The sequence below is a fragment of the Alosa pseudoharengus genome, unplaced genomic scaffold, assembly GCF_046254945.1.
Source record: "Alosa pseudoharengus isolate Yale_2024_CS ecotype anadromous, Long Island Sound unplaced genomic scaffold, YU_APseudo_1.1 YU_APseudo_1.1_scf_21, whole genome shotgun sequence".
In the NCBI taxonomy this organism is placed as follows: Eukaryota; Metazoa; Chordata; class Actinopteri; order Clupeiformes; family Clupeidae; genus Alosa; species Alosa pseudoharengus.
In genome coordinates this window covers 26022818-26048196 of record NW_027468674.1, presented here as the reverse complement: position 1 = coordinate 26048196, position 25379 = coordinate 26022818, and the positions used below count along the sequence as shown (strand labels likewise).

At 40.9% G+C, this 25379-nt stretch overlaps 4 protein-coding genes across 5 annotated transcripts; 3 read left to right on the top strand and 1 right to left on the bottom strand.

Moving 5' to 3' along the window:
• Nucleotides 1-1429: 1429 nt before the first annotated feature.
• Nucleotides 1430-6402, bottom strand: desi1b (desumoylating isopeptidase 1b). The gene is made up of 6 exons (XM_076298342.1): nt 5976-6402; nt 5685-5706; nt 5515-5584; nt 5254-5363; nt 4545-4667; nt 1430-4050 (listed from the first exon to the last, which is right to left on the bottom strand). The coding sequence occupies exons 1-6, from the start codon at nt 6064-6066 to the stop codon at nt 3957-3959; spliced, it is 510 nt and encodes a 169-aa protein (XP_076154457.1). The 5' UTR covers nt 6067-6402; the 3' UTR covers nt 1430-3956.
• A 116-nt stretch (nt 6403-6518) lies between these two features.
• xrcc6 (X-ray repair complementing defective repair in Chinese hamster cells 6) lies at nt 6519-12616 on the top strand. The gene is made up of 13 exons (XM_076298341.1): nt 6519-6634; nt 6902-6977; nt 7077-7189; nt 7386-7527; nt 7892-8143; nt 8629-8815; nt 9172-9358; nt 9921-10089; nt 10904-11065; nt 11403-11532; nt 11688-11788; nt 11942-12058; nt 12230-12616. The coding sequence occupies exons 2-13, from the start codon at nt 6905-6907 to the stop codon at nt 12427-12429; spliced, it is 1833 nt and encodes a 610-aa protein (XP_076154456.1). The 5' UTR covers nt 6519-6634; nt 6902-6904; the 3' UTR covers nt 12430-12616.
• A 137-nt stretch (nt 12617-12753) lies between these two features.
• On the top strand, nt 12754-17514 carry LOC143138535 (uncharacterized). The gene is made up of 8 exons (XM_076298979.1): nt 12754-13043; nt 14062-14139; nt 14314-14364; nt 14523-14573; nt 15287-15337; nt 15914-15964; nt 16054-16116; nt 16546-17514. The coding sequence occupies exons 1-8, from the start codon at nt 12959-12961 to the stop codon at nt 17283-17285; spliced, it is 1170 nt and encodes a 389-aa protein (XP_076155094.1). The 5' UTR covers nt 12754-12958; the 3' UTR covers nt 17286-17514.
• Nucleotides 17515-19590: 2076 nt separating this feature from the next.
• josd1 (Josephin domain containing 1) lies at nt 19591-25141 on the top strand. Of its 2 annotated transcripts, none has more exons than XM_076298339.1 (5): nt 19591-19734; nt 20225-20935; nt 21652-21780; nt 22588-22782; nt 23279-25141. In XM_076298339.1, the coding sequence occupies exons 2-5, from the start codon at nt 20649-20651 to the stop codon at nt 23379-23381; spliced, it is 714 nt and encodes a 237-aa protein (XP_076154454.1). In that variant the 5' UTR covers nt 19591-19734; nt 20225-20648; the 3' UTR covers nt 23382-25141. The 2 variants fall into 2 exon arrangements, with proteins under 2 accessions (XP_076154454.1, XP_076154455.1); XM_076298340.1 differs by having other exon boundaries at nt 20144-20935.
• The last annotated feature ends 238 nt before the right edge of the window (nt 25142-25379 follow it).

The following is a 25379-nucleotide window of genomic DNA, read 5'->3' as shown; positions in this document are numbered from 1 at the left end:
AAGTGGCATTAGCATGTTTAGTGGGAGCGACACATTGGTATGAATGTGGCCAAACAAGCTTAGATGTGTCTGTCCCAGGAGAAAGCGACTAAGTTCTTAGGAGCTATAAATGAAGTGCTCGATTCTGCTGATCTGTTGTGCAAGGCCAATGGGAGAGGAAATAGCATGTGGCGGCGGTGATGCAATTTATCAGCAACCTTTTGAAAGTGTGTGTGTCTGTGTGTATGCATGTGTTTGTGTGGGCTGACAATACTTTGTTATTCTTTTTATATGCAGATGGTGTATGAACTGAGAATGTAGGAGGTAGGTATATATGCTATGTAGTATTATAAAACAGCATTACATCTACTAGAATTAGGATTTGAACACTCCCCCTGTAAAAGCAATTCCAGCGTTTTAGTTTTCCTATCTAGATTTGGGCCCTAGTTGGGTGGCGAAAACAGCCTATTCCGTCCAGGCAGGATGTCTTCAACTACAGCAATAAATTAAAAATGTTTGTTTTCTTTTCTCTCTGTTCTGACATATTATGCACCCCATTATACTCTTAACTCATTTGTAGAAAGTCACTTATTTAGTAAGTTAGAAAACCAAAAATATTTTCCACCAGCACATCATACACCAGGTCCCAGGGTGACCAGGAATCATGTTGTCCTTGTATTTCACCTTGTATTTCAACCCTTTTTTGGTGCATCACCTTACTGTTTGATAGTCTGTTTCACCACCCCAAAAAATATTTTCTAAAGAAATGGCAACAATTAAAGCAGGATATCTGCCCTTTGTTGTAAAGTGCAGTCCCAATCAAACTGCTTGTACACGAATCATCACTACTCACTGACTGGCTAATCTAAGTAGATCACCTGCACCACCTGGTGGTCACAATTTGTACTCCATCTGCATGTGGGTGGGGTAGTGACTTGTTGAAGGGCTTCTGTACCCAAAGTCTAGTTTCACTTCCTTGAAAGTAAACGTAAAGGGGAACTAGAGTTTGTCCTGGATTTGTTTTCTAAACCCCTCCCGTCGACACCCACACACAAAGACAGAGGGGGCATTGTGGGGTCTAAAAGTAGAAACTGAATACAATTATCATGCAACAAAGCCGTTGTGTTTCCCGCTGAACAGACTTCAATGATTTTATTATTTAGCTCTTCTCTCTGGGCCTTGTGGTTTTTACTAGTAGGAATTGCCGTTTCCTTATGTTGTGTTGTCTTTGGATGTTGAATATGTTCAACATCCAAAGACAATACGAAACATAAGGATGTTTTGCACTGGGCAGAGCACATTGTAAAACAGCCCAGAATCAAACTTTTCACCATATTCCCACCATTCTACCACATCCCTATACACTAACAATTGCTCTATTCTACTCTCATAAAATAATGAGATGACTGGCACCCCAAAGTACCTATGAATAACTGGCAGACTTATATACTTTGGCTTGGAGTATTTATTTTCAGTATCAGTAGTGGAGGGATAAAGACATAACCCAACAATAGTAAAACGGTTTGTTTAAAAATGAAAACAGAGGCACTCTTCACTGCAACATCAAAGGAAGAGGTAAGGTATCAAGGTTATCACTGTCTGAGATAGAAATGTAGTCAAATATAATATAGATACTGATAATAGAATTTCATAATAATAATACACTTTTGTATTACAAAGTTTAAACATTCAGAAAGTCAAGTTTAAGTAAAGTCAGGGAGAAAAACATTAATCCTTCCTTAAATAAATTACAATAAATTTTGACTATAACCACGGTCTGAAAATTAAACCGCTGTATGCAGCATATTATGGCATGTTATAGTGGTGCACTCAATGTGACACAGGAAGAGCAGATCAAATCCTTAAAAATAAATGTAAATATATTAAATTGTCATTTTGAATTTAAAAGTAATTCATCTCATTTGTACATGGAAAGTTTGTAAGTTGCGCTTACATAAAGCAATAATGTTGCCAACCATGATCCAATTTTAAGTAATTGGAGTCAGACTGCATGGCTCTTGTCCACCATAAAGAGTCTCCAAACAATTTCTCTTTTCTAACTTTACTGCCACTCTATAAAACTAATGGTCAATAACCACATCCGTTAAAATTCCCATATAGAAAGACCCTGTAGAGTGCTTCTCCATATTATCTATAGATAACTCAAATGTAGGAACACACGAAATCCAGGAAATAACCCACAACAAATCATGATAATATTGGAAAACATTGGTAAGTGAGTGGACTTGGTCAATATGGCCCAATGACTGAATATGGACAGTCATTGGTATGGCCATGCAAAGGAGACTAGTTTAATATATATTGAGCGTATATAATAATATAGTCTCTTACAACAAATACATTGCATGACAACCCTTTCAGTGACATTACAGGCGATTCATTTTGTATGGCTCATAGGCTGATGAGACCACATTGTTCACATAGCTGGTTCAGAAACACTACTCTGCCATTCTGGTATCCCTGTTTTGTGGTCCTCAGTGTTTGCTTAGAGCATGGCTTTGTCACAGAAACCACCAAATTCCTGATATTCCTTGGCATTAAATGTATGTTAAAACATATCTCCTAAAATCCTCAAAACTCACGCCCTGACACATTCCTCTTGATACTTTAACTTTCAACTTTCAGCTATCTTTTCCGTCTTTCAGAGTGGGACATGGGATATTGGTGACAAGAGAACACAGAATACACATAACGATTATTATTATAAATAGTAAGGTACATGAGAACGAGATGAGAAATTAAACGGATATGGCTGGCCGTAGCTGCGGAGAGGAGAGGAAGACTATACAGCTTTGACCCTTCAGACCTGATGGTTCTTTTCCAAAAATACATTGATCTTTCTCTGTGCCGCTCTGATGCAGCAAGGAGCGGCCGCGACAGACGCACTCAGACTGAGGTATAGAGGAGGGCTGGTCCTGCATGTCTATGACACTTTAAATCAGTGGTTCTCAAAGTGTGGGGCTGCCCCACTAGTGGGAAATAGAGCCATGACAGGTGGGGCGTGATGAACAGGAGGAAGTTGGGGGGGGGGTTTGTGTGTGTGCCTATCTTTAATAATGCCTTTCTTTTTTGACAAGGAAGATCATAGATTTAAAAAAAATAGCCACACACAAACATAGGAGTCATAACCAGGCCGATATGAATTTAAAATAACATCTGATCCAGCTGACCGAGATGGGAAATGTAATATAAAACCAAAATGCAGAAAAAATATTTTAACGTTGCCATTTTGCAAGGTTGATGGGGTCAGGTGGGGCCCACCTCCAACATGAGGAATGACAGAAAAAAATTGAGAACCACTGCTTTAGATCAACAAAAATACACAATGGATAGCTTGGTCCATGGTCTTGGCTATGTCTCCACTGGACAGGAAACGCAAGGGTGAGGGATGCTGCTTGTCAATGTCAAGCACAATTTAGTAAAAAACGGTTTAGTTTAACTAATCTGGCAGTACTTTTAGATGATACAACTAAAATCTCCCAAAAGCATTTTTGAGGATTTGGGAAATTTCCCCTGCTTTTTCACAGTAATGTGGTCTGCACGATTGACGTTTTTTAATCTAAACAAACAATGAGAGTTGTGAGTGGAGACAGAAAGTTGCACTTTGGCCCCATCCTGAAGCAGTGCCTACAGGTCAGCTTCAGTATCTCCTTATGTGAATGTGAATAAAGTTACAATAACAGGATGGCGCAATACAGTATGGTTACAGTACTGTTTGGCTTATGCCTGCTAGTCCAATAGTAGCAAATATGACTTCTACTCTACCCAGTAAGTTAATACAATCAGTTGAATTTATTTTAAAACAGTGGTAAAGTTAAAAAAAAAAAAAAAAAAGACTCCAGGGTGTAGGACAGGATTTGGTCAGGCTGCTGGTGGCTAGAGCGACATCACTAGAGTGGACACTGTTGATGGATCAGAGCTGTGGACACTCTCCTTGTACCCTGCGTACCTGCCCTCTATCTCTGTCCGTAATGCCCGTTGATGGGGTTGCTCCCAGGTGGAGCGATGGCTACTGAGTCCAGGAGGGGGCGCAGTGCTTGACCAAAGGGCCTACAGGGTTAATGAGGGAAGAGATTACCCACAAAGCTGCCAGTCTGTGTTTACAGAATATACTATGTATGCATACAAATATTAGAATTCTCTGATGTTTTTAAAGGTCTGATGATTTTTAGGTGTATTCATGAAACCACTTGTAGTGTATTACTTGTGGTGGAAAGAATATGTAGTCCTACTGTTGTTGGTATTGGCTGTAAAAAACTTTACGCATCTATGCTTAACAAGTGCTACTTAAATTATCCACAATATGTGTTACATATTCATTGAAAGTTTTGTTCTTTTCTACATCTCCTGTATGCAAACTAAAATGAATGAAAACTGGGGGTGAGCTCACTCTACTGGCGCAATCATTTCCATCAGATTATTAGTAATGACATGTGATCCTATAAATCAAAATCCTCTTTAATCGGCTGCGTTCCTGTCACACACCAACACAAATTGCACAATGCTGTAAGCGGTGACTACAAGCACTCTGCGAGATGACTCACGTGGAGAGAACCTCAGACGGCAGGTCCGTGATGTAGGACGGGATCTTGCGGCCGGTAAGAAACTGGGCCACTTCATTACTGAAGGTGTTGCAGTTGTGCTCAAACAGTTTGTAATTCTCTGCGCTGTGATGAGAGAGAGACAAGCAGGAGGACTCACTAGGATGCTTTCTGATGTGTGCTCTATATCAATATTATTTGCATGAATCAAAATACACTTTATTAGGCTGTTTTGAACACACAGTGTATGACTGAACGCTAGTTTAAAAAAAAACTCTTCAACAAAAATGTTTGTTCAATCATGTTCAATCAATGTTCAATGACAAAAAAATAAGTGTAGGAAAGACTGAAGATAACTACATGACACATAAAAAACTTGTGAAAGGCAACTTTAAAATTGTGCACTTTCCACACACTTTCAAATGCTGAAGTGTGTCTTTCATTGTGGAATGTGTGTAGAACAAAAAATGAAATTGTTATAAAACAGCAATGTTATGGAAAGACCTCCAGGGGGGCATTGCCAGCCTCTAGAATGGAGGCCTGTCATTAGGTCTAAAACTCTGAGTTGCAGAATGCATTATGTTGAAAGACACAATGTCTATTTTGCTTGTTTTTATGTTAACCAACAGAGACTGGCAAAAACACCCACAGAGCTGCAGAAATTCAGTTCAGTATTATCACAAACAATAATTGTAGTTATTGGCAGACTCACCTATAAGTAGACTCCCCTAGACTTGTAAGGTAGTTCATGAAGATATCCTCAGTCACCTCTGTCTCTCCTAAATCTACAATAGAATCAGGCTGACCCAGAAATGTACCACCCTACAAAGCACCGGGAAACAAACAAGATCAGTCATTTCCACATTCCACTTCAGACTCCTGGTTTGACTGCATCAAGCCATCACATATAGTTTACATATTTGAGGGAAACGGGCAACTCTGTGGTTTACTTTGACAAATGAATGTCCCTTACTGGTGGACAACTGGCGATGCCTTGTCCCCCATAGAAAAACTCCTCTCCATGGATCACAATTGCTGTGTGCCTGAGAAGGAAAACACATTGATTCACCCTCTTAATCCTTCTTAATGTCACAATTGTGAAGTGCCAAATCTGTCTTTTTCATATACACAGGGTTTACTTACCATATTCCGTCCAGTTGTTTTCCTGTACATAGATAAAGGAGTTGTTAATACTTGCCACTAATTATCAAAAAACAAAATGACTAAGCAGAAAGTGTGTCTTTAACTTTCTGATAGGCTATGTGACAATGCTAGTCAGCTATCTTCAAAAGTGGGATTAGCGAAGACAAGAAAGTAATTTGTTGATTTATTATAGCCTAACTTGCAAAAGCAAATCTCATAAAAAAAAATAGATTTAACAAAAACAAATACTTCTATGCCCAAAACTTACTTACCCCCCACCACTTAACTTACCCAACATCGCTGGACTGAGTTGACGAGCCATGCCTTTAGACAGGTCATAGATGTGCAGTTTAACACTGAAATTTGTGTTTTCCTGGTCCATCTTACTGTATGTCAACTTACAAACGTTGTCCAACGATACCAATGGAGAGGGAAACTAGAGACCTAACTAGCTTGCTTGCTCACTAGCTAACGTAGCAGCAGTAGCAATACAATAAACTTTTGCTACCTAACGTAGAAGCTTACAAACATGTGTGATGTGATACGATTCGATTGGGTTTAAGAAAATAAGACAATAGAGACGTAATAACCTCAATACGACTCTAATCTATCTATTTATCCAAGTACACAAGGAAGTATTTTAAAACGATACAATGTATCCAATATATAGTTAAGATATCATCTGATGTAGGTGTAGCCAGTGCTGTGTCACAGTGACTCAAACGCCCGGGTGTTTACAAAATTGCTTGCACGGGCCTTGGTTTCCAAACAGGAAGTTATAGAAGCGCCTCTAGGCGGCGACGCTTTTCTCTTTGAGGTCTGACACACCAACGAAGAAGTCTTCGCGCTCATTAACTGGAGGAAGGAGCTCTACTATAAGTCTTGTTTTGTTTACCAGTGATACAATTGTTTAACTATCGTAGATTGTTTAATGCTATCCTAGGCTTGAGGTATGTGCCATACATCGTCAAGTTATCAGAATTACCATAATGTGAATTCCATGCCTACATTTCTCTGCACCTTCTTGCCAAGTTTGTGCTGATCCTGTGCAAATCAAAAGTTAGTCCTATCATTAGCTAGCACAAGTAGTAGTGGTGTCGCGACATTAACTAAAACAGAAAGTGTTATTGCATCCCTTATCTCTTTCGTTTGCCATGAAACGAATGGATACATTCATGAATTATGTTTTTCTTCTGTCAACTGCTCTGCACATGTAGCCAATGGCTGAATGGAACGCATATTATCGCAATGAGGACGAGGAGGTGGAACAAGAGGAAGGCGATGAGGGCGCAGGTAGTTTAGGCTGTTCATATGGAAGTCGTTATTATAACAATAAAGTGTAGTCGTGATGGTTTCAAGACAAGTATAACATTATTGATTTTCTTTTTCCAGTCGATTATAAAAACACTGGGCGTGACAGCCTTGTCTTCCTGGTGGACGCGTCCAAAGAGATGTTTATAAAGGGAGAGGATGGAGAACCCTCCAACTTTGACATGACAATGGAGGTATATGACACGAGTGGAAGTGTGGTTGGTAAACCCCACAGCTGTCATTCGGCCATAGGCCTCTGTTCTCTTTTTCTTGCTCCATTGTTCTCAATAATATGATATTTCTTACTTTGTGATTTGCTGTGTAAAAGCATGTTTGTTTAGTTGTCATAGGCTACTTTGTTGTGAACCATCTGTTTTTTTTTTTTTTAAGTGTGTGCGAAGTGTCTACATGAGTAAGATCATCAGCAGCGATCGAGACCTGGTAGCACTGGTGTTCTATGGCACAGAGAAGTGCAAGAACCCCAGAGACTCCTTTAAGCATGTTTACATATACCATGACCTGGACTCACCAGGTAAGGAACCCTCCATCCTGCCCTGGGAGGTCCCCTGCACTGCACATGTTCTGTGTGTCTCTGCTCCTAACTCACCTGGTTAAAGAAACTGGAATTGTAATGGTCTTGATTAGCTATCATTTTAAGTTACTAACTGAACAAGCAGAGAAAGGTGGAGGACTGGCAGGTCAGAGGTACCATGAGCAGGATTGCAAATCACTGCCCTCAGACTAAAATTATAGCACCTCTTAAACATCCCAGATGTTTATGATGCCAATCGCTTGCCTACTCTTCCTATCAGCGACTCTATCTTTTGTTTAGCTTCATTTCTGTAATATCTTAATGTCTATATGTCTCTCATGCATATTATTTCATGCTTCCTCAGGGGCCCGTAGGGTTCATGACATCGATAACCTGCGAGGGGAGAAGGGTGCCCAGCTGGCAGCTGATGTGATGGGCAGTGGGGAGACGTCCCTGGGCGATGCGCTCTGGTGTTGCTCAAACCTGTACAGTGACATCAAGCTGCGCCTCTCCCACAAGCGCCTGATGATCTTCACCTGCCGAGACTCCCCTCACAGCGATGACAGTAACCGAGACAGGACTGCGCGCACAAAGGCCTCTGACCTCAGAGAAACTGGTGGGCTCACACTTCTCTCGCAAAAAGCATTGCTAAAGCTCAGCTCTAGCAGAAAAGATGTAATTTGACAGATGCACAATCATTCATTTTAGAATGTTTTCGAGGTTTGATTACAACCTGTTCAGGAACCTTGGGATGTTTGAATGTTTGTTGTTTATTTATTTTATTTTATTTATTTTTCTTTTTATCTATCTATTTTGCTGACAGCTTTTATCCATAGCAACTTACAGAGACCAATTGCAGGTTCAGTTCCCCTGGAGCAACTCAGGGTTAAGTGTTTTGGGCACAATGGTGACAACCAGGAATTGAGCCCACAACTTTTTAGCTACTGCACTCACTAGCCCAGTTCCTTAGCCACCACACCACCGCTACCATATTTACCTGTTAAACCTACTTAAATCCCTCTATAGGCATAGAATCTAGATGCTGCCTCGATCAAGGGTCTCTTTATATTTTAGTTAATGATCATGTGTTGTTTCTCATAGGTGTAATCATAGACCTGATGCACTTGAAAAAGCCAGGTGGATTTGATGTTGGCCAGTTCTTCTGCGACATTGTGAGCCCTCCTGAGGATGAGAGTGAGCTGGGCCTGCATTTGGAGCCGAGCGGGAAGCTGGAGGACCTTCAGAAAAGAGTCCGAGCCAAAGACATGAAGAAGAGAGCCCAGAGCAGGCAAGTCAGACATGTCTTCAAGGCAACTGTGTATTGCTCAGTAGCTAACATTTTTCCCATAGATATTTCAATATCTCAGTAAAGCCTAAAATGTAAAAAAAAAAATGTGTTTTTGTTGGCCATTGAAACACTGTATTCAGTCTTGGCTTTGACTTTGACTTCATGATGACTTTATAATGACAAACTTTGTACAGAGAGATAAAAATAGTCGAGAACAAGTCTAAGTTTGAAATTAACCACATATGTTCAATAATGGTTTGCATATGTTAAAACACTCATGAAAGTATAGCTGGGTACTGCAGAATTTGATATATTTCTGAAGCTTACAAACCATTTGTTGCTCAATTTTTATCTAGGCTTACATTCTCTTTGGGAGATGGTATGAAGGTGGCCGTGGGTGTATATGTGTTGGCAAGGACTGCCACCAAGCCCCCATCTGTCCTGCTGTACAGAGACACAAATGAAGCTGTGCGGACAAAGACCCGTCTCTTCCACACAAACACCGGTAGTCTTCTGTTGCCCAGCGACACTAAGAGGGCCCAGGTAACTTTGGTTTATCTCTACTAACAAGCCATGTGTCCTTTTTGGGTGTTGTTACATGAGTACTTGTAATGGCATTACTTAAAGGTGCTCTGAGCGATGTTGGGTAATGTCACTTCTGTTGATGTTCAAGCAAAACAGCTCACCCCTCCATCCCCCTACCTCCAGTTCAACTGAAACTGGTGGCTGGAAAAGTTTGTTATGTTTCATGGTCCAGGCTGCACTAGGCTGTTTTTGTTTGCCGGTTTTTGGACCCTGGGCTGTCTACAGAGACCGTGTTTTATTTTTATTTTTTACAGTGTATTCAGGGGACAGGCAGCTAGTGGATTGTGAGGAGATGTTTGCTGTATATGACAACAAATGTTGTAGCTTAGAAACTGCGTAACATCGCTTAGAGCACCTATAAATCATTACCATTTAGAATGATGAAACATTCCATTGGTGTAGACATGAAATGTATAATACTGTATGCCGTAAGATTGCACTTTATATTGTGATTGTTTGTTTGTCTCTTATGGCACAATGACGATGATTTTGTTGATAGAGTCTTTAATCTTCTCATCAGGTCTATGGACAAAAGCAGATAGTGATGGAGAAGGATGAGGTGGATGAGATGAAGAAGTTTGATGATCCAGGTCTGGTTCTCATTGGGTTCAAGCCCATGAGCAAGTTGAAGGTGCACCACCACATCAGGCCTGCCGTGTTCATCTACCCTGAGGAGGAGCAGGTCTCAGGTCAGCCCGTTAAGCACACGTGATCTATGAGATGACGTGGAAAAAAATCAGTGGAATAGATATGGTGGTAAATATAAACCATATGAAATATGGTTCACACAGAAGTATAAATAGTTTGAGCTGGGTTCAGATCTGTGAGTTAGAGAAGCATTTTTTCCTGTAATTGTGATGTGAATCTGGTAATTGTAAGTTTACTACCGTGCTATAATAAAACATATTCTCTCCATAGTAGATGTAAAGCAAACACATACAAGCAAAAAGTGAAAGTTACATTTGAAACAGAATACCGGTAGCCCCGAAATGTGGGCTATGGCAACCCGAAAGTGCACAGGGTAATCCAGATGTGGATAGCTGGTAGTGGTGGGGGAATAAAATCGATTCTGTTCAGTATCGCAAAATGTTGTGCACACAAGCGTATTCATACAGTAGTGCATTTTTGCCAATTCCCATCCTTAATTGCTAGACGACAAAAATCACATGAATGCCGTATACTTGGTTGATGTGTTGATTAGTTGTTGCTTTTAAAAGGCAGGCCACACCATACATGTAACTGAAGCGCTCCGTTTGCAGAGCATATGCACTATTATACAATTGGCTTCCACTTTAAATCATGGAACTGGCCACGTCAGACGTGATAGAGGCGCATCATAAAACAAAATCCGGCCAGTTTTCTAAAACTATTTTACGCTCTGCAGACAAAACACTTCAATTGGGCACCTGCTGTAGCCCGGCTGTAAGTCTAAAAGAATGATGGAAACATTTTGTATTGTGTTTGTAATAACTCCAATTTCTTCTCTTCCTCTTTTCTCTCCAGGTAGTTCCTGTGTGTTCGCAGCTCTGCTGCGTCGCTGCAGCGAGAGGAACCTGTTTGCCGTGTGCCGGTACATCCCCAGACGGAACACCCCACCTCGCTTTGTGGCCCTGGTGCCCCAGAGAGAGGAGCTAGACCAGGGTCAGGCCCAGATCACTCCCCCAGGTAACATGCCACCTCTCTGGGATGCATAAGAGCAGTTAGAATGACTGTTTGAATCCAAGTCTTTTTCCAAGAGAATACTAGCTTGCACTGTTTCACTTGAGACAAAACTTATCACCATGTTATTACTCAGCCATACTAGTTAGATAGATAGATAGATAGATAGATAGATAGATAGATACTTTATTGATCCCCAAGGGGAAAGTTACACTGCCATTACAAATTGACACGTTTTTGGAAGAGTATATATCACTATCAGTAGTATGTACAGTATGTCCCGTGTGAACATTATGAAATGCCTTTAACTCTGTCATTAACCCATTCCATTGACTACCTCCAGGTTTCCATGCCATCTTCCTGCCTTATGCAGACGATATACGCACCCTGGATGTACCTGAGTGTCCCACAGCAACAAGCGATCAGACAGACAAAATGAAAGAGATTGTGCACAAACTTCGCTTCAAGTACAGGTAGACCAACTACCAAACCATCTGGCTACTTTGTTACAAGTTCACCTGATCTATTGACTACCATAGCTGTTTCCTAATTCCCAAAGAGGTGTTGAGAACATCAGTAGGCATACTGATGTATGATAAATAATACCCTTTTCCATTTCTCATTCAAGATGTGATGCATTTGAAAATCCAATGCTGCAAAAGCACTTTAGAAACTTGGAGGCTTTGGCCCTGGATCTCATGCAGCCAGAAGATATTGAGGACTTCACCAGTAAGGCGTATTCATAATTATTTCAATATACTCAAATAAATCAATCCCACATGTACTGGACCCATGACGGCAAGCTCTGAACACAGCAGTTCATCTTTGTATTTTAAATGCACTTGCTCTTGCTTTCTTTGTGCCATTTGTCATTCTCTCCAGTGCCAAAAGTCGAAATGATGGATGAGCGACTTGGACCGCTTGTTCAAGAATTTAAGGACCTTGTTTACCCTGCCGACTACAACCCAGAAGGAAAACCCGCCGCCAAGCGAAAAACTGGTGAGAATGACCATCAAAACTCCATGAAGTATCCATGAAGACACAGAGAACTTTTACCTTACTTTCCAAAAAATAATTATTTTCTTTATCCTACAATGACGGTGAAAAATGGTTTAAGAACAATTTCTATGATTCATGTTGAGATTTATATTGGGGTCACCCTATTTACAGCTGACGCAGGAGGAGGGGCAGAGAAGAAACCCAAAGTGGAGGTGTCACAGGAGGAACTACGTGCCCATGCAGAAAAGGGTACCCTGGGGAAACTTACAGTTCCTGTGCTGAAGGAGGCCTGCAAGGTCTTTGGGGTTCGAACCACAGGAACAAAGAAACAGGAACTAATTGACGCCCTTACGGCCTGCATAACCAAATAAAGCTGTTTAAATGATAAGTTGGGTATGGTACTAGGATCACAGGTGAACACTATGTTAAGTCCAGTTAAATCAAATTTTACACGTTTTTTGTTGTTGTTGTTGTTGTTGTTGTTTAAACATGCGTAAAGCTATAGCGTTAATGTTTGTCATCGCAATACCTGCTGATAATAAAAATGACCAACAGCCATATGTGTGATGTTTTATTTAACCAGCCATTGTCACACTGTAGGCCATCTCGTATTTCCCGCCCTTCTAGTTGGTTTGGTTATGTGAGGCGTAGGCCTAGGCTACCTAATTAATTAAATGTCTCGGCTTCCGCATACTTATAACGTTGACAAATGACCGAACGGGTTTGAATAGTGAAATGAAACTTTGATTTTGTAAAGATATCACTTATAAAGAGACGTAATAGCGCGCGGAGCAAGCTGGGGCATTTCGCTTGTGATAGCCTCAAGAATTACGCGCAGCAAGCTGGAGCATATGACCGGGGCGGCGCTTTGTTAGGAAACAGCCTAAGCGTTGAGGAAACATGGAATGTGATTGCAAACCGGACAGCCCATGTACGACGAGTTCAAGTTGCGGAGAAGAGTCTAATATTGAATCAGCTGTCAAAGGTGAGATTAAATGATATGAAATATCAAGTTTTTCAGTGACACTGAAGTATTCAATCTCTTTGTGTTAAAACTCCAACTCATGTTCGTGGGATGGTCCTATTATGATCCACGCTGTGTGAAGCATCATCACCAGCTGTTTGAGCCGAGGGCTACTGGTGGACTTCCTCCAAACAAGCGATCCGACTATTGAGCTGGCTAGGGCACAACGTGTGCGCAAGAATTCTCTTAAATGGAATCTACCTGTGCTATAATGAGTCGACCTAGTTTATGAGCATAGATTTTCTCTAAGGTTCAGTAACCTACAAATTAATCCTTCTCTTTCACTGCTTCCAATCCGTAGGCTATACGTTTCTGAAATTCTCCTCTAAGCGATCCGATTAGGTGGCCAGACAGTGGCCCATGCATGCTCACCTTTGTTTTTGTTCGCATGCTCATTTCAATTGCCTCATCGCACCACACTTGACTAGGCCTATTATATATATGTATATATCAATATATATAAATATATAGACTGAAAGCGTGTTTGTAGGCCCGATTGACATAATACATGAGGTGGGTCTTATCGACAGTGTTGTTATTGGGCTCCTTGAATATCAGAGTGCCAAGACCCTAGAAATTATACTTCCTTTAATTGCAGTGAGATTTTTTTTTAAATAAGAAGAGAAGAATATTGGAGATGAATTCAGTCTCCTTCTGAAGCCAATTCACTTTACTCCACCAAACACAAATAGGGCAGGGGTTACCATGAAGTTGTCTGTCACACTATTCTTAACTTAAATCCTCAGTGGTTGAAGTGATCAGTTAAGCTCGAAAAACAAAGATGAGACTTGATATAACATTAAAAGAAAGCCCTACATATTCTAAAGTGAGTAAATTAATGTAGATTTTAAAACTCTCCGTATGCTGTGTGTGCAGTGCACATCATGGAATGGTTGGATATTTCATGACTGATATGATTTTACATCTTTAGCTGTATAAAGCTCACACAGCTCTTCTTTCAAATGTGTTCTCTCCTCAGGTCTGTGGATAGATGCCAACACCCTGTTAACAGGATTGATTTCAGTTGCAGGATATCTTCTCTTCAGATGCTCACAGGGTCTGTATGATTATGCTGCTTTATTTCATACGACTCACTGTTACATGGACAATAAGGCAGTGGAGAATAGTATATGTATTAAGGTGCCTAACTTTATTCTCTGAAGTTAGTGAAATATAACCAGATGAAATATGAAAAACAATACTCCTTTATCATTTATTCCTCTGTTTGCAGCCCTACCAGGATTGTTTAGATGGCCAATTCGCATCATATGTTCTCTAACTGGTAAGTTGTTTTCCTTGTCCAGTAAAGTAAACTGCTGTTCGGATATATTATTCGGATATACTATTCGGACTAATTAGGTTTTAGGGGAATGAAACAAGATTTATTGTCAAGTGTACATCTTATGTAAGTTAAATATTAAAACCTTCAATCTTCTAAAGGCATTTCATCTTTATGGAGCTGGTTGACAAATCTTCTGAAAGCTGTTCGTGGTATGTATTTTGGAAAGAGGAATATTATACATGTAATTCTTTCGCCAAAGCTCAAAATATTCAAGTATGCAGGCAATGTTTCTGTTACTTCTTCAACTTATGCTTTTTACCTCAGCTCCTTTCTGACACAAATTGTGTTACATTGTCAGTGACACTACACAAGCATCTAATAAAAATGTCTGTTTTTTTTTTGTTTTTCCTGCTGCTGATACGCCAACTCCACCCCCACTGTGTGTGTGTGTGTGTGTGTGTGTATGTGTGTGTGTGTGTGCGTGTGTGGGAGTGTGTGTGTTCACCCCGATTTCTTACTGGACTATGCATAGTGACACTTTGAGACACCTGGACACTTTTTCCACTTTTTCCAGACTCTTTTTAGCTGCTCTTTGCTATGTACCACTCAGCTGTGGCACATGTGATGAACCACTTTTTTCTTCTCATCACAACCACAGCTGTGTGTGTGTGTGTGTGTGTGTGTGTGTGTGTGTGTGTGTGTGTGTGTGTGTGTGTGTGTGTGTGAGAGATTTTGGCTAGATGTATGTAAGTGTGTGCTGTATGGTGAATATATGTGCAATGATGTGTGTAATGTCTGTGTGTTTGTTTATTCTGTATGTATGTATGCTACTGGACACCTTAATTTCCCTCGGGATTAATAAATGATACTCTACTCTACTATACTCTACTCTACTGTTTTATCACAACTGTTTTTTTTTCAGGGCTCAAGACACTATTCCATTGGTTTGGTCGCATATGGCACTTCTTTGTTGGTGAGGATTTCTTGTTGTTGGAACTTTCAATGGCTTGTATAGCGTTGTGAGCCTTACACTTAGACACATTATTGTGGTTATGCAAAGTAGTCATAGGATCAGTTGGGGAGGTTTAAAAATGTAAGTCGTGAATATTTTCTATAGTATAAAACACAACAACTGGCTACAGTGCTTGTACCACATTCGGGTCCAAGTGCCCATGGGTACCCAGGTTCGAGGCCAGCTCGGTCATTTCCCGATCCCATGCATCTCTCTCTTCCACTCACATCCTGTCAGTCTCATTGATGTCCTATCACAATAAAGCAATAATTCACACAAAATATACTTAGAAACACATCAACATATCAATTTCTGTAAAAATGCTTAAAAACAAACCATGAGGCTTTTGATTGGATTTATTTCTCTATGCCAGTACATGTATTTCTTCTTTATCCATCACATTTTAGCACCATATTTTTCCATTTTCAATGTGTGAGCTCTTTGTGTTCACACTTGTTTCCAGTTAATGGATCATTCGTTTTTTATAAATTTACATATCATTGTTTATCTTGTACTTTTGGTTTTCTCATCACACAGCACTACTCGCAAAATTTAGCTGGGTGCCAGCTCTCGTCAAAGCCATTGCAGGTGATTCTCCACCACAAATGTCATCTGTTTGTCTGAATGACGATATCTCTCTCTGCCTGTCCTTAGTCTTTTTCTGTTTGTGCTCCTAGGTGTACTTACATCAATAAAGCAAGGGCTGGAATTTTTATTGAATTTAAAGCAACGTGTAAAAGGTAAGTCAGTTTAAATGCAAATTGCTGGGATGTGTCATAAAGTTGCACAATCTAGAAATTTCCTTTCCATCAACTTTCATTGGGTACTAATTTAGTGCTCATTTAAGGTAGTTCCTAATTCGCTTAAAATTCTCCTACCCTTGACAACAATGTTACAGAGTGCATTATCAGCTGTCCCGGGCCACGCACATCAGCAGTATCAGAGATTCCATCTCCTAAGTCAGTGTTGCATCAAAATGAGTTTGCATTTTAAATAACCTGACTTAAAGTTGAGTTTGCGATATTCAATATTTCCTGTTCATGTGGTAAAAGTGGTCATAAATAGTTCATGGAGAGCCACAGTAGGGTATTGAAGAAAGAAAAATAGCATGTAAAAGAGATTTTGTGTACTTTAAACATATTGTTTTTTTTTTTTTTTCATTCTCTCAGGGCCATTTAAAAACAGAGAGGCTAAAGCACAAAACATCAACAGTCCACTTCCTAGCCCTAAATATGATGACCAGGGTTTGCGACTCATTGTGGTCGGGCCACAGGGGAAAAGCCGGCTCTCGCTGGTCAGCATTCTGCTCGGCTCCAGCACCTCCCTGAAACAGAGAGACGCTCAGGAGTGCAAGAGGTGGAAAACAAAGATAGATGGGAGAGAGGTGACAGTGGTGGACACCCCAGACTTACTGGGCAAAAGCCTGGAGACGGCTCAGAGGGCCCGAGAGGCCTTACGCAGTCTTCAGCTGGCCAGCCCTGGCCCGCATGCCTTCTTGCTGGCCCTGCAGTGCCCTGGCTCAAAGGCCGGAGGCGACTTAAGTGACACAGTAAATGTCTTGCATGCCTTAGAGGAACTTGTGGGCGAAGGGGGCCTGAGTCATGTGCTGGTGGTGCTCCTCACCCAAGCCGAGAGTTGGGGTGGACGGGGGGCGCGCACCCTGTCTCAGCTTCTGGAGGAGGACGCAGGGGACCTCAGGGAGGCGCTGGCCATGTGCGGCCAAAGGGCTGAGCTGGTGGGCGACGGGGGGGATGCAGCCCCAGGGCTGCTGGAGAGGGTGGTGGAGATGAGGGCCCTGCAGGGCCACTACGTCCACGAGCTCCAGCGCAGGGAGGAGCGCATCAGGGAGGAGCTGCTGGCTGACATGGCCCACGTCCTCACACAGAAACTCGAGGGACACTGGGGCTGAGAGCAGAGATACAAGGCCCTGTCAGACAAACAAGGCTCATGAGATTCTGATCTGTGTAGTTGATTTGGGCTGTTTGAGTGTGACTACAAGCTAACTGTTAAAGGAGAATTCCAGTGTGTTATTGATCTAAAGTGTGTTGAAACATGATACCGCGTGTGAACGTATGTCTCATAGCTCACCTCGGCTTGTCCCCTGCACTCAGAAATCGACGATCGACGCCATCTTGAATTTAGTCACAATAAGTCGAGCAATGAGTACGAACGAACAGGTATGATAAGGGATCAGATTCCAAAAATAATTCAGTGGAAATGTAGCAGCAACTGGAATCCATGCATTTCCACTGAATTATTTTTGGAATCTGATCCCTTATCATACCTGTTCGTTCGTACTCATCGCTCGACTTATCGTGACTAAATTCAAGAAGGCGTCGAACGGTAAAATTCCTAGAGGTACTGTCTGTATAAATCGTCTTGTAATAAACTACCAGTGCTTTTTCAAAGTTCTCCATGTCTCGTTTTAAATGTCAAGGCCCTCGGAAGTCTACCAATGAAGTATGGAGCTACTTTGAGCCTCGTAAATGGTGTAAAACAGTGATTTATTTGCATGGCTAGGCCGATGCCCGAGGCACCGCAACGAAAAACTGTTGGTAGCATTGGCTAACTAGCGCCAGATTTCTGAGTGCAGGGGACAAACCGAGGTAAGCTATGAGACGTTCACACTCGGTATCATGTTTCAACACAGGTCAAAATCACACCGGAATTCGTGTGTTTACACTGGATTTTACACTGACACTACTGGCAAATTTAATATATTGTATTTTTCAAGGATGATGGTACATTTAAATTTTGTTCATTTTAAAACTAATATTTTAGTACAGTTTGTACATCGCTAACAGTTTTTCAAACTGGTGCTGCAATAAAAAGGTGACATAAATATAAAGAACAGGGTGCTTGCTCTTTTTCCAAATTAAAATTCCAGACTTTTTTAAAACTGGATTTTTTTTTCTCAAGACCTTAACTTTATGTACTTGTATACTTGTGTGCCTACTTCCTACTTCATTGGTTGAGATTGTACCAACTGTGTTTATTAGAAATAAAATTTTTATAGGCTAGAATTCAATTAACAAATGCATTATTCACAGTAAATTATGCTTTGCGATTGATGGACTTTTATTTTGACGAGTTGTCGTCGTTCTGTCTTCCACATTCATGAAAGGTTTGGTATGAATGTTGAGTCATGTCTCATGAAACAGTCATGAATGCTTTATGTGAAGTTTATGACAGCTGCTATGAATGTGTTAAGAACTCACCCGTCAAGTAAAGTGTTACCAAACTATCTATAAAAAAACATGAATGGATGGATGAATGTATGTAGAATTCAGTCTCACTCACATCTAATTTTTTCTGTCCTTGACATGACTGAACTTATCTTTATGTTATCTCATTTTAACTTCTGAACAAGCTGTATCACAACACTCACAAAAGTGCATACATTTGACCTAGCGCACTTGGTTAGAACAAAAAATAAACTGCACAGTATGGCAAATACTCAAATTTTTAATTTAATTTAACTTCAAATCCAGCCATAAATTCAAAAACACGCAACGACCCATTTCTGTTGACCACTAGGCTAGCTATGTGTCAATAGACCTCAGCAGTGACGAAAAGGTGCCAGACTAGGCTAAGCAAGCGTTGATTGGATATCATTCCATTAGGCTAATACAGTACGTGTTAGTAAAATTATAGTTTTATAGCCTAGCCTACCTTCCTATTTCTCATTTCACAATGCCTTTGAGCATACTGTAAGATTCTACCATACATTTTTTCCATACTTTATTAAGACTTTCACACAAAATTCAAGACTTTTCAAGGTCTGGAAAACAGTGTTTCAAAATTCCATACTTATTAAGACTTTCAAGACTTGCGCAAGCACCCTGAAAGAAAGATCATCGATGATTCATCCCTTAAGTTACAGTAAAGTTGTAATTCCAGTTCAAGCAATGGGTGGAGGCATCTAGCCTAAATATTTTTCTTTCATCCATTCTTTCAACTGCACTGTATGCCACTGTGAATCATGCAGAGAAGTTTGTGGAGGGTTTTTTCCACTCTAAAAGAAAAAAAGACAAGAAACAAGTACGGTATATTGCACATGTATAATGCAATGCCTGCGTTAGCCTTTAGGACAGGCTATGATTCCAAATAAGCCCTTTGTGAAATAGGAATCACATTTCGCAGTGTTTAGGGAGGGACCACAGTACGCATGTAGTGCGTGACGCAGACTGTGACAACCCAGCGAAACGCAAATAACGTTGTGCGCATGCCCGTGTTGAGAGAGTGCTATAAGGAAAAGTGGTAAAGACAAAGGAATAAACAACCTTAGGATACAGACGAGGACACAAATCAGAAGGATATTGACAGTCCATACACTGCTACACCACATGAAGACACAAGTAAGTGAAATGGTGATAAACAACGAATGTGTGTTTTGGTCGCTTTTGGTTAATGTAATCAAACGAGTAGGCTACTCTGTGCACACACCACTACGAACGATTATTTTAATGGAATAAAAACAGGAAATGGTGATCTTTCGTCAATACCTTGCCTTTAAGTGTGCGTCTGATAACCCTCCGTGAAATGTTAGGTTGTGTGAAACGTGGCTCTCTTGGCCTTTTGATTTCTGTTCCCTACCTACCGTGGGTGCTCCTGCTAGCAACCATAGCCAATCAGCTGGTTGAGATGTTTGACCCCCCTACTCCAAACATTACATGCTTAAAAAGTTCACAACTATGAAGTTATTTAATGTCTTTTAACCAACTAAAATAGCTTCCTCAGTATCTTTTGCTTTTGTGGCGTTTACAGGAGATGTGTTTGACCATTTTCCTTTTGAAGCCACGAGATCAATAACATTGAAGTCTCCCTTCGTTTCTGTCTCCTCCGCAGCATCTGACTTGAAGAACTTTTATGGCTTGACTCGACTTTTTGATTACCGCCAGTTTTTGTTCCACCAGCCAGGCTTTCACTTCCTTTTCAGTCCACTCTGAGACCAGCTGAAACTTGTCATGTTAATGTCTGTGACAACCACAGACATGGAAAGAACTGCATGTCTATGAGTCCTAAAGCAAATGTCTGTGATCGACACAATGGGGTCCAACCAAAGAAGATAAGCACAGTTGAAAGTTCACCTCCTGGCTCCAAGTTGTACCAGAACAGTGTCCCTCTTGATAACAGAACGTGAGGTCTGGCTAGCCAAGGGGGCCTGGCTTTCTTTTTTGCCAAGTGACTACCATCCCCTCCCCTTGCCACACATCCCTCAGGCAACTGAAAAGTTGTGGAGATGGTAGTGTTGGCATAGCCGTGGAAAGGAATGGGGAGTGCACCGTGCTCTGGAAAGGGGAGGGGGGTAGGGGGTCTTCAGGAACTGGGTTGTATGCCATGGAAGGTGAGCAAGCAGAAGGGGAATCTGGAAGGTGCTGGCAGTGCGTCAGATAGGGAGGAGGGGACAGATTCTACCCTGTCCATAACTCCTCCGCCACCTCCCGCCATCTACCACGAGAAACAGCGTCGGGAGCTCTGTGCTCTCCACGCGCTCAACAACGTCTTCCAGGACGGAGCGGCTTTCACCAGAGATGCATTGCAGGAAATCTACCAGAGGTGAGGGAATGGGGATATCGTAGGTTCAAACACAATGGGAAGAGGGTATATTGGATGGAATACCAGCTGTTCAGTAGATTATCTGGGAATTTGCTGCTCTGCATGTTTTGGGTGTCTCAACTTGAACACACCTGATTCACCCGACTAATAATAGAGCCCGTAATCAGGCATGTTTGGCTTATTTAATAGTTAGAGCCCAAGCAGTACTGTGCATCCACAAGAGCATGATGAAAGATCACCACATACTGATAACTATTTCACAACCATCCTCCTGTTGTTCCTCCAGCACTGCTGCTTTTATTGAATTTGTCCTGTCAGGCCTCTGCATACACTGATTAAACTGTTAACATTTGCTTGTCCCCATTCAGGGAGGTCTGAAACCAAAACATTTTGGCATTAGTCCTGAATGACTGTCTGAAATACCAGCTGGTATATAGGCTGTGGGCTGTGCCATTTTTGGTGGTGATGAATACTATTATAAGCAGCTCATTTGTAATTACAGCTCTTACAAACAGAGAATCCTAACAGACCAAAGAAGAACAGTGGTGAATGATCCTTGTGCAGAATGTGCATGTTGTCTTGGACTTTGAGTTATAAAAATGTTGTCAGTGCTAGCAGAGGGATCTTTGCCTCATCTCTCCTCTTTGTTTTTCTCTCGCGCACACACCCTCATTTCCTTGCCTGCATATTTGTTTTCTTTCCTCAATTTCCTCAAGACTCTCCCCGAGCACTTTGGTGACGCCACACAAGAAGAGCATGCTGGGTAATGGCAACTATGATGTGAACGTCATTATGGCTGCACTGCAGACTCGTGGCTTTGAGGCTGTGTGGTGGGACAAGAGAAGGTAAACACTGGACTCTTCATTACAATCTTAAAGCAACGACGATGTAGTTCTTTTACCCTCAAACAGTTTTAATACTCATTTTGATACAATATTGACTTACAATGAAGAGAATGGAGTCTCTGCAAGGCAGGAACACCTAGTATTGCACTATGTAATAAGGGTTGGAATTATCACAGAGGTGACAATACAGTACTATCCTTGGTACAGTGATATTTGGGCCCCAATTCTTCTTGTTCTTTATGTTTTACAATACAGCCAGTATCGTGATTCAATTCTGCAATACATTGCGATTTATTTCTACCATCATTTAGAGTCTGTAGGCATCTTGCCATGCTAAAATTGACTTACTGTCCGATCTGCCCTGTGACACGAAAATAACAAGGTTGCATGCCATCTTATGGAATTCAGCAGAACTTGTGGACTTCAGCAGAAGCAATCTGAGTAGATGAATGTACCAAAATACATTTTATATAATATAATTTAAAATAAATAAAAAATTGTGGTGCTTGGTGCCATAGCGATATATTATGCCAAAAAAGATTGCAATGCTACAATACTCAATATATTATCCCACCTCTACTATGTTATGCTGTCATGGGTAGGAAGGAGCATTACTATTTAAAGATGATTAGAGTCTGGATGATTAAGGTACCCCCTTAGTGCTAAATGGCTACCCAGTACGTTGAAAATTGACAAAAGGTACACTGTACCTATGTGTTATACTGTGTTACTGTTTTTTATGTTCAGTTCAATACCCTGTATATGCATGTGTTCTGTCAGTCATCATGTAATCACTCTTGTCTATAGGGATGTCGGAAGCATTGCTCTGCCCAACGTTACTGGCTTAATATTGAATGTGCCCTCAAACTTGCGCTGGGGTCCGTTACGGCTGCCACTGAAAAGGCAGCACTGGATTGGTGTGCGGGAAGTTGGAGGCGTCTACTACAACTTGGACTCCAAACTACGGAGTCCTCATGCCATTGGAACAGCTGATGATCTCAGGTACTAGAAATAGTTTTTCACATAGCTGTTATAGTGTAAAGTGATTTTGATGGTTGAAGGTATATTGGGAATCACAATGGTGGGAATTCATATCCTAAGAGATGAGCTTAACATTCATATCATCACTATGCACCGGAGAAGGCCATATGGCCACAATATAGGGGCCGTACACTAAATGCATAGTTTTGAGGGCCAATATGTTTATTTTCAACCTTTTGTGCTTGAATTTGGAGGTGGCTGGTGTTGCGTCTATATTTACCAGCATTCCATGCTACATCTTGCCCAATTCTTGTATTCCGGCTAATTTGATGTTTTGATGTGTGGAACTTTCTTTAAAAAAAAAAAAAAAACATTGCCCAGTAGCTCCATTCTCAAATGTGAAAAATAAACTTCAGTATTTAGAGAATCCACTAGGAGGCACTACTTTGTAAAACCAGGTATCCCCTAAGTGGTCATTCTGTTTTTTCTTTCTTTCCTTCTGCGGAAATGTCAACAGGAAGTTCCTGCGTCACCAGCTTCGAGGGAAGAACTGTGAACTCCTTTTGGTCGTGTCAGAGGAGGTTGAGGTCCATCAGACGTGGAGGTCTGATACCTCTTGAATGTTGCTGATAGCTTTTTCGTCTCACTCCAGCTGTGGTTTCAGGAGGGAAGGTTGGTCCAATCAGGGAACCTTTTTCCAAGCAGTTAGGAGTTTCACTCCACCAATCACAGAAGCACACTGGCGAGCCCCTTCTTCTGTTTACATACCCACTGCTGGACTCAGGCCAATCAGACTGAAGCAGTGAAGGTAATGGACACACAGGGATTGCAAATCACATCACAAGAAACCACAACACTATACTGATTGATGACAATTATGTTCGGTGTTTGGAATTACTATGTGTTTTTATATAAATATATATATATGGAGTATTTTTCAATGTTTTTTGTTTGTTTTTTATGGTCTAATTTCAAAGTGGAGAAGTCTTACTGTGTATAAAGCTACCAGTACTTCATTCTCTGTATACCTCTGTACAACATCGTTGTCCCTGTAGCCTTCTCCCTCTGCCTTTCCCTCTCTCTCTCTCTCTCTCTCTCTCTCTCTCTCTCTTTCTTTCTTTCTTTCTTTCTTTCTTTCTTTCTTTCTTTCTTTCTTTCTTTCTTTCTTTCTTTCTTTCTTTCTTTCTTTCTTTCTTTCTTTCTTTCTTTCTTTCTTTCTTTCTTTCTCTCTCTGTCTCTCTCTCTGTCTCTCTCTCTGTCTCTCTCTCTGTCTCTCTCTCACTCTGCATCAGCATCTCTTCTCTCAGTTGTCATGGTGTATTTTGTCTGTCCTGCCTCTAAGTTCTCGGCCTCTTGTGTCACTGCTCACGGTAGGACACCCCAACTCCAAAAAAAAAGACAATTTCAAACCAGTAATTTCACTGAAGTTTTTAGCCTTGTTCCAGCTTTTTGACAAATGCTTGGAAAGACCCAGAATTGCCTGTGTAAAATTGTTTCTTTCCATATGACGTTATATAGTTACTGATAAGAAGTACCTTGTGTAATGCATGATAACTCCTTCAGTGGATGTTATATTCACATAAGGAGGGTTCTGTTACAATCACGATTGTTACTTCAATACCCAGTGCATGCACATCACTGTTGTTGGTCCTCTACAACACTATACTGAAATCAGAAGTTGACCAGTAAGTTGTGTATGCCCTTCAGGAATGGAAATATATCCTGTTCACTTGCCAAAAATGCCATTCTTTTTCATTTCAGTGATAGGTTTATGATGTTACAAAATTCATACAAGTAACCTTTGTCAAAAGTATACTTTGGGTTGGGTATGTGACAGTTCAGAAAAGAGATAGAAATTGACATGTGTTTTGTAAGTGGCAGAGTTTGTGTCAAAGTAAGACTTTAAGACATTGAAAGTACATTTAAGAAGGCTGACGCAATGAAGATGATGGTTTGTTTGCAATGTTTGGTATTTGTTGTTTGGTATTTGCCCTGTGTTATCAAACAAACAATGGAACTGATATGGTGACTTAAATATGTAACTCTACTTGAAGGAAAGTTGAACACTCCTCCTCTTGACTATGTAGTTTTTCATTTTTAAGAACGCAACATGTAGTAATGAGAGCATACCACTCTATGAGGTGGCTAAATTGAAGTCCCAAAGAACCATGATTGGACATCCTAGTTCAGAGTTTCAACATTCCACACTACATATACCATGGTGCTTTGGGAAAAGGGTAGTAATGTTTTTAATTGATTATTTGCCATGACAATCTGTCACTGTTGCCCTTTTTATTTGGGGCATCTGGTTAAAATGTGCTTCTGTGTATGTTTTGTTTTTCGTTACACAAATAAATGCTTGTATTGGCACTTTAATACATTTTTGCTGTGACATCCTTGAAGGTCAAAGGTAAAAAGGTTAAACCACATAGCACGCCTTTGCCATAACTTAGTGAGTCAAAAATCCTAGCCTACTGCCAAAAACGTGCCTCCCCTTTTGATACTCTCAAGAGCCCTTTAATTTGCTGCCCTTGTACCAGCAGTAATATTTATACAGTCAGACATCCATACGCGGAAGGCGATCTGTCAGTGACGTGCGCGAACCAATGTAACCTCGG

Excerpts from the sequence above, each read along its gene's own strand:
- desi1b (XM_076298342.1), bottom strand. The coding sequence starts at position 6,066 with ATGGACCAGGAAAACACAAATTTCAGTGTTAAACTGCACATCTATGAC. Across the intron at positions 5,585-5,684 it reads AAACAACTGGACGGAATATG|GCACACAGCAATTGTGATCC; the intron begins GTAAGTAAACCC and ends TTTCCTTCTCAG. Across the intron at positions 4,668-5,253 it reads CTAGGGGAGTCTACTTATAG|CGCAGAGAATTACAAACTGT; the intron begins GTGAGTCTGCCA and ends CTCTCATCACAG.
- xrcc6 (XM_076298341.1), top strand. The coding sequence starts at position 6,905 with ATGGCTGAATGGAACGCATATTATCGCAATGAGGACGAGGAGGTGGAA. Across the intron at positions 7,190-7,385 it reads ACTTTGACATGACAATGGAG|TGTGTGCGAAGTGTCTACAT; the intron begins GTATATGACACG and ends TTTTTTTTTAAG. Across the intron at positions 7,528-7,891 it reads CCATGACCTGGACTCACCAG|GGGCCCGTAGGGTTCATGAC; the intron begins GTAAGGAACCCT and ends ATGCTTCCTCAG.
- LOC143138535 (XM_076298979.1), top strand. The coding sequence starts at position 12,959 with ATGGAATGTGATTGCAAACCGGACAGCCCATGTACGACGAGTTCAAGT. Across the intron at positions 14,574-15,286 it reads TCTTCTGAAAGCTGTTCGTG|GGCTCAAGACACTATTCCAT; the intron begins GTATGTATTTTG and ends TTTTTTTTTCAG. Across the intron at positions 15,965-16,053 it reads TCTCGTCAAAGCCATTGCAG|GTGTACTTACATCAATAAAG; the intron begins GTGATTCTCCAC and ends TTGTGCTCCTAG.
- josd1 (XM_076298339.1), top strand. The coding sequence starts at position 20,649 with ATGGGGAGTGCACCGTGCTCTGGAAAGGGGAGGGGGGTAGGGGGTCTT. Across the intron at positions 21,781-22,587 it reads GTGTGGTGGGACAAGAGAAG|GGATGTCGGAAGCATTGCTC; the intron begins GTAAACACTGGA and ends TCTTGTCTATAG. Across the intron at positions 22,783-23,278 it reads GGAACAGCTGATGATCTCAG|GAAGTTCCTGCGTCACCAGC; the intron begins GTACTAGAAATA and ends AAATGTCAACAG.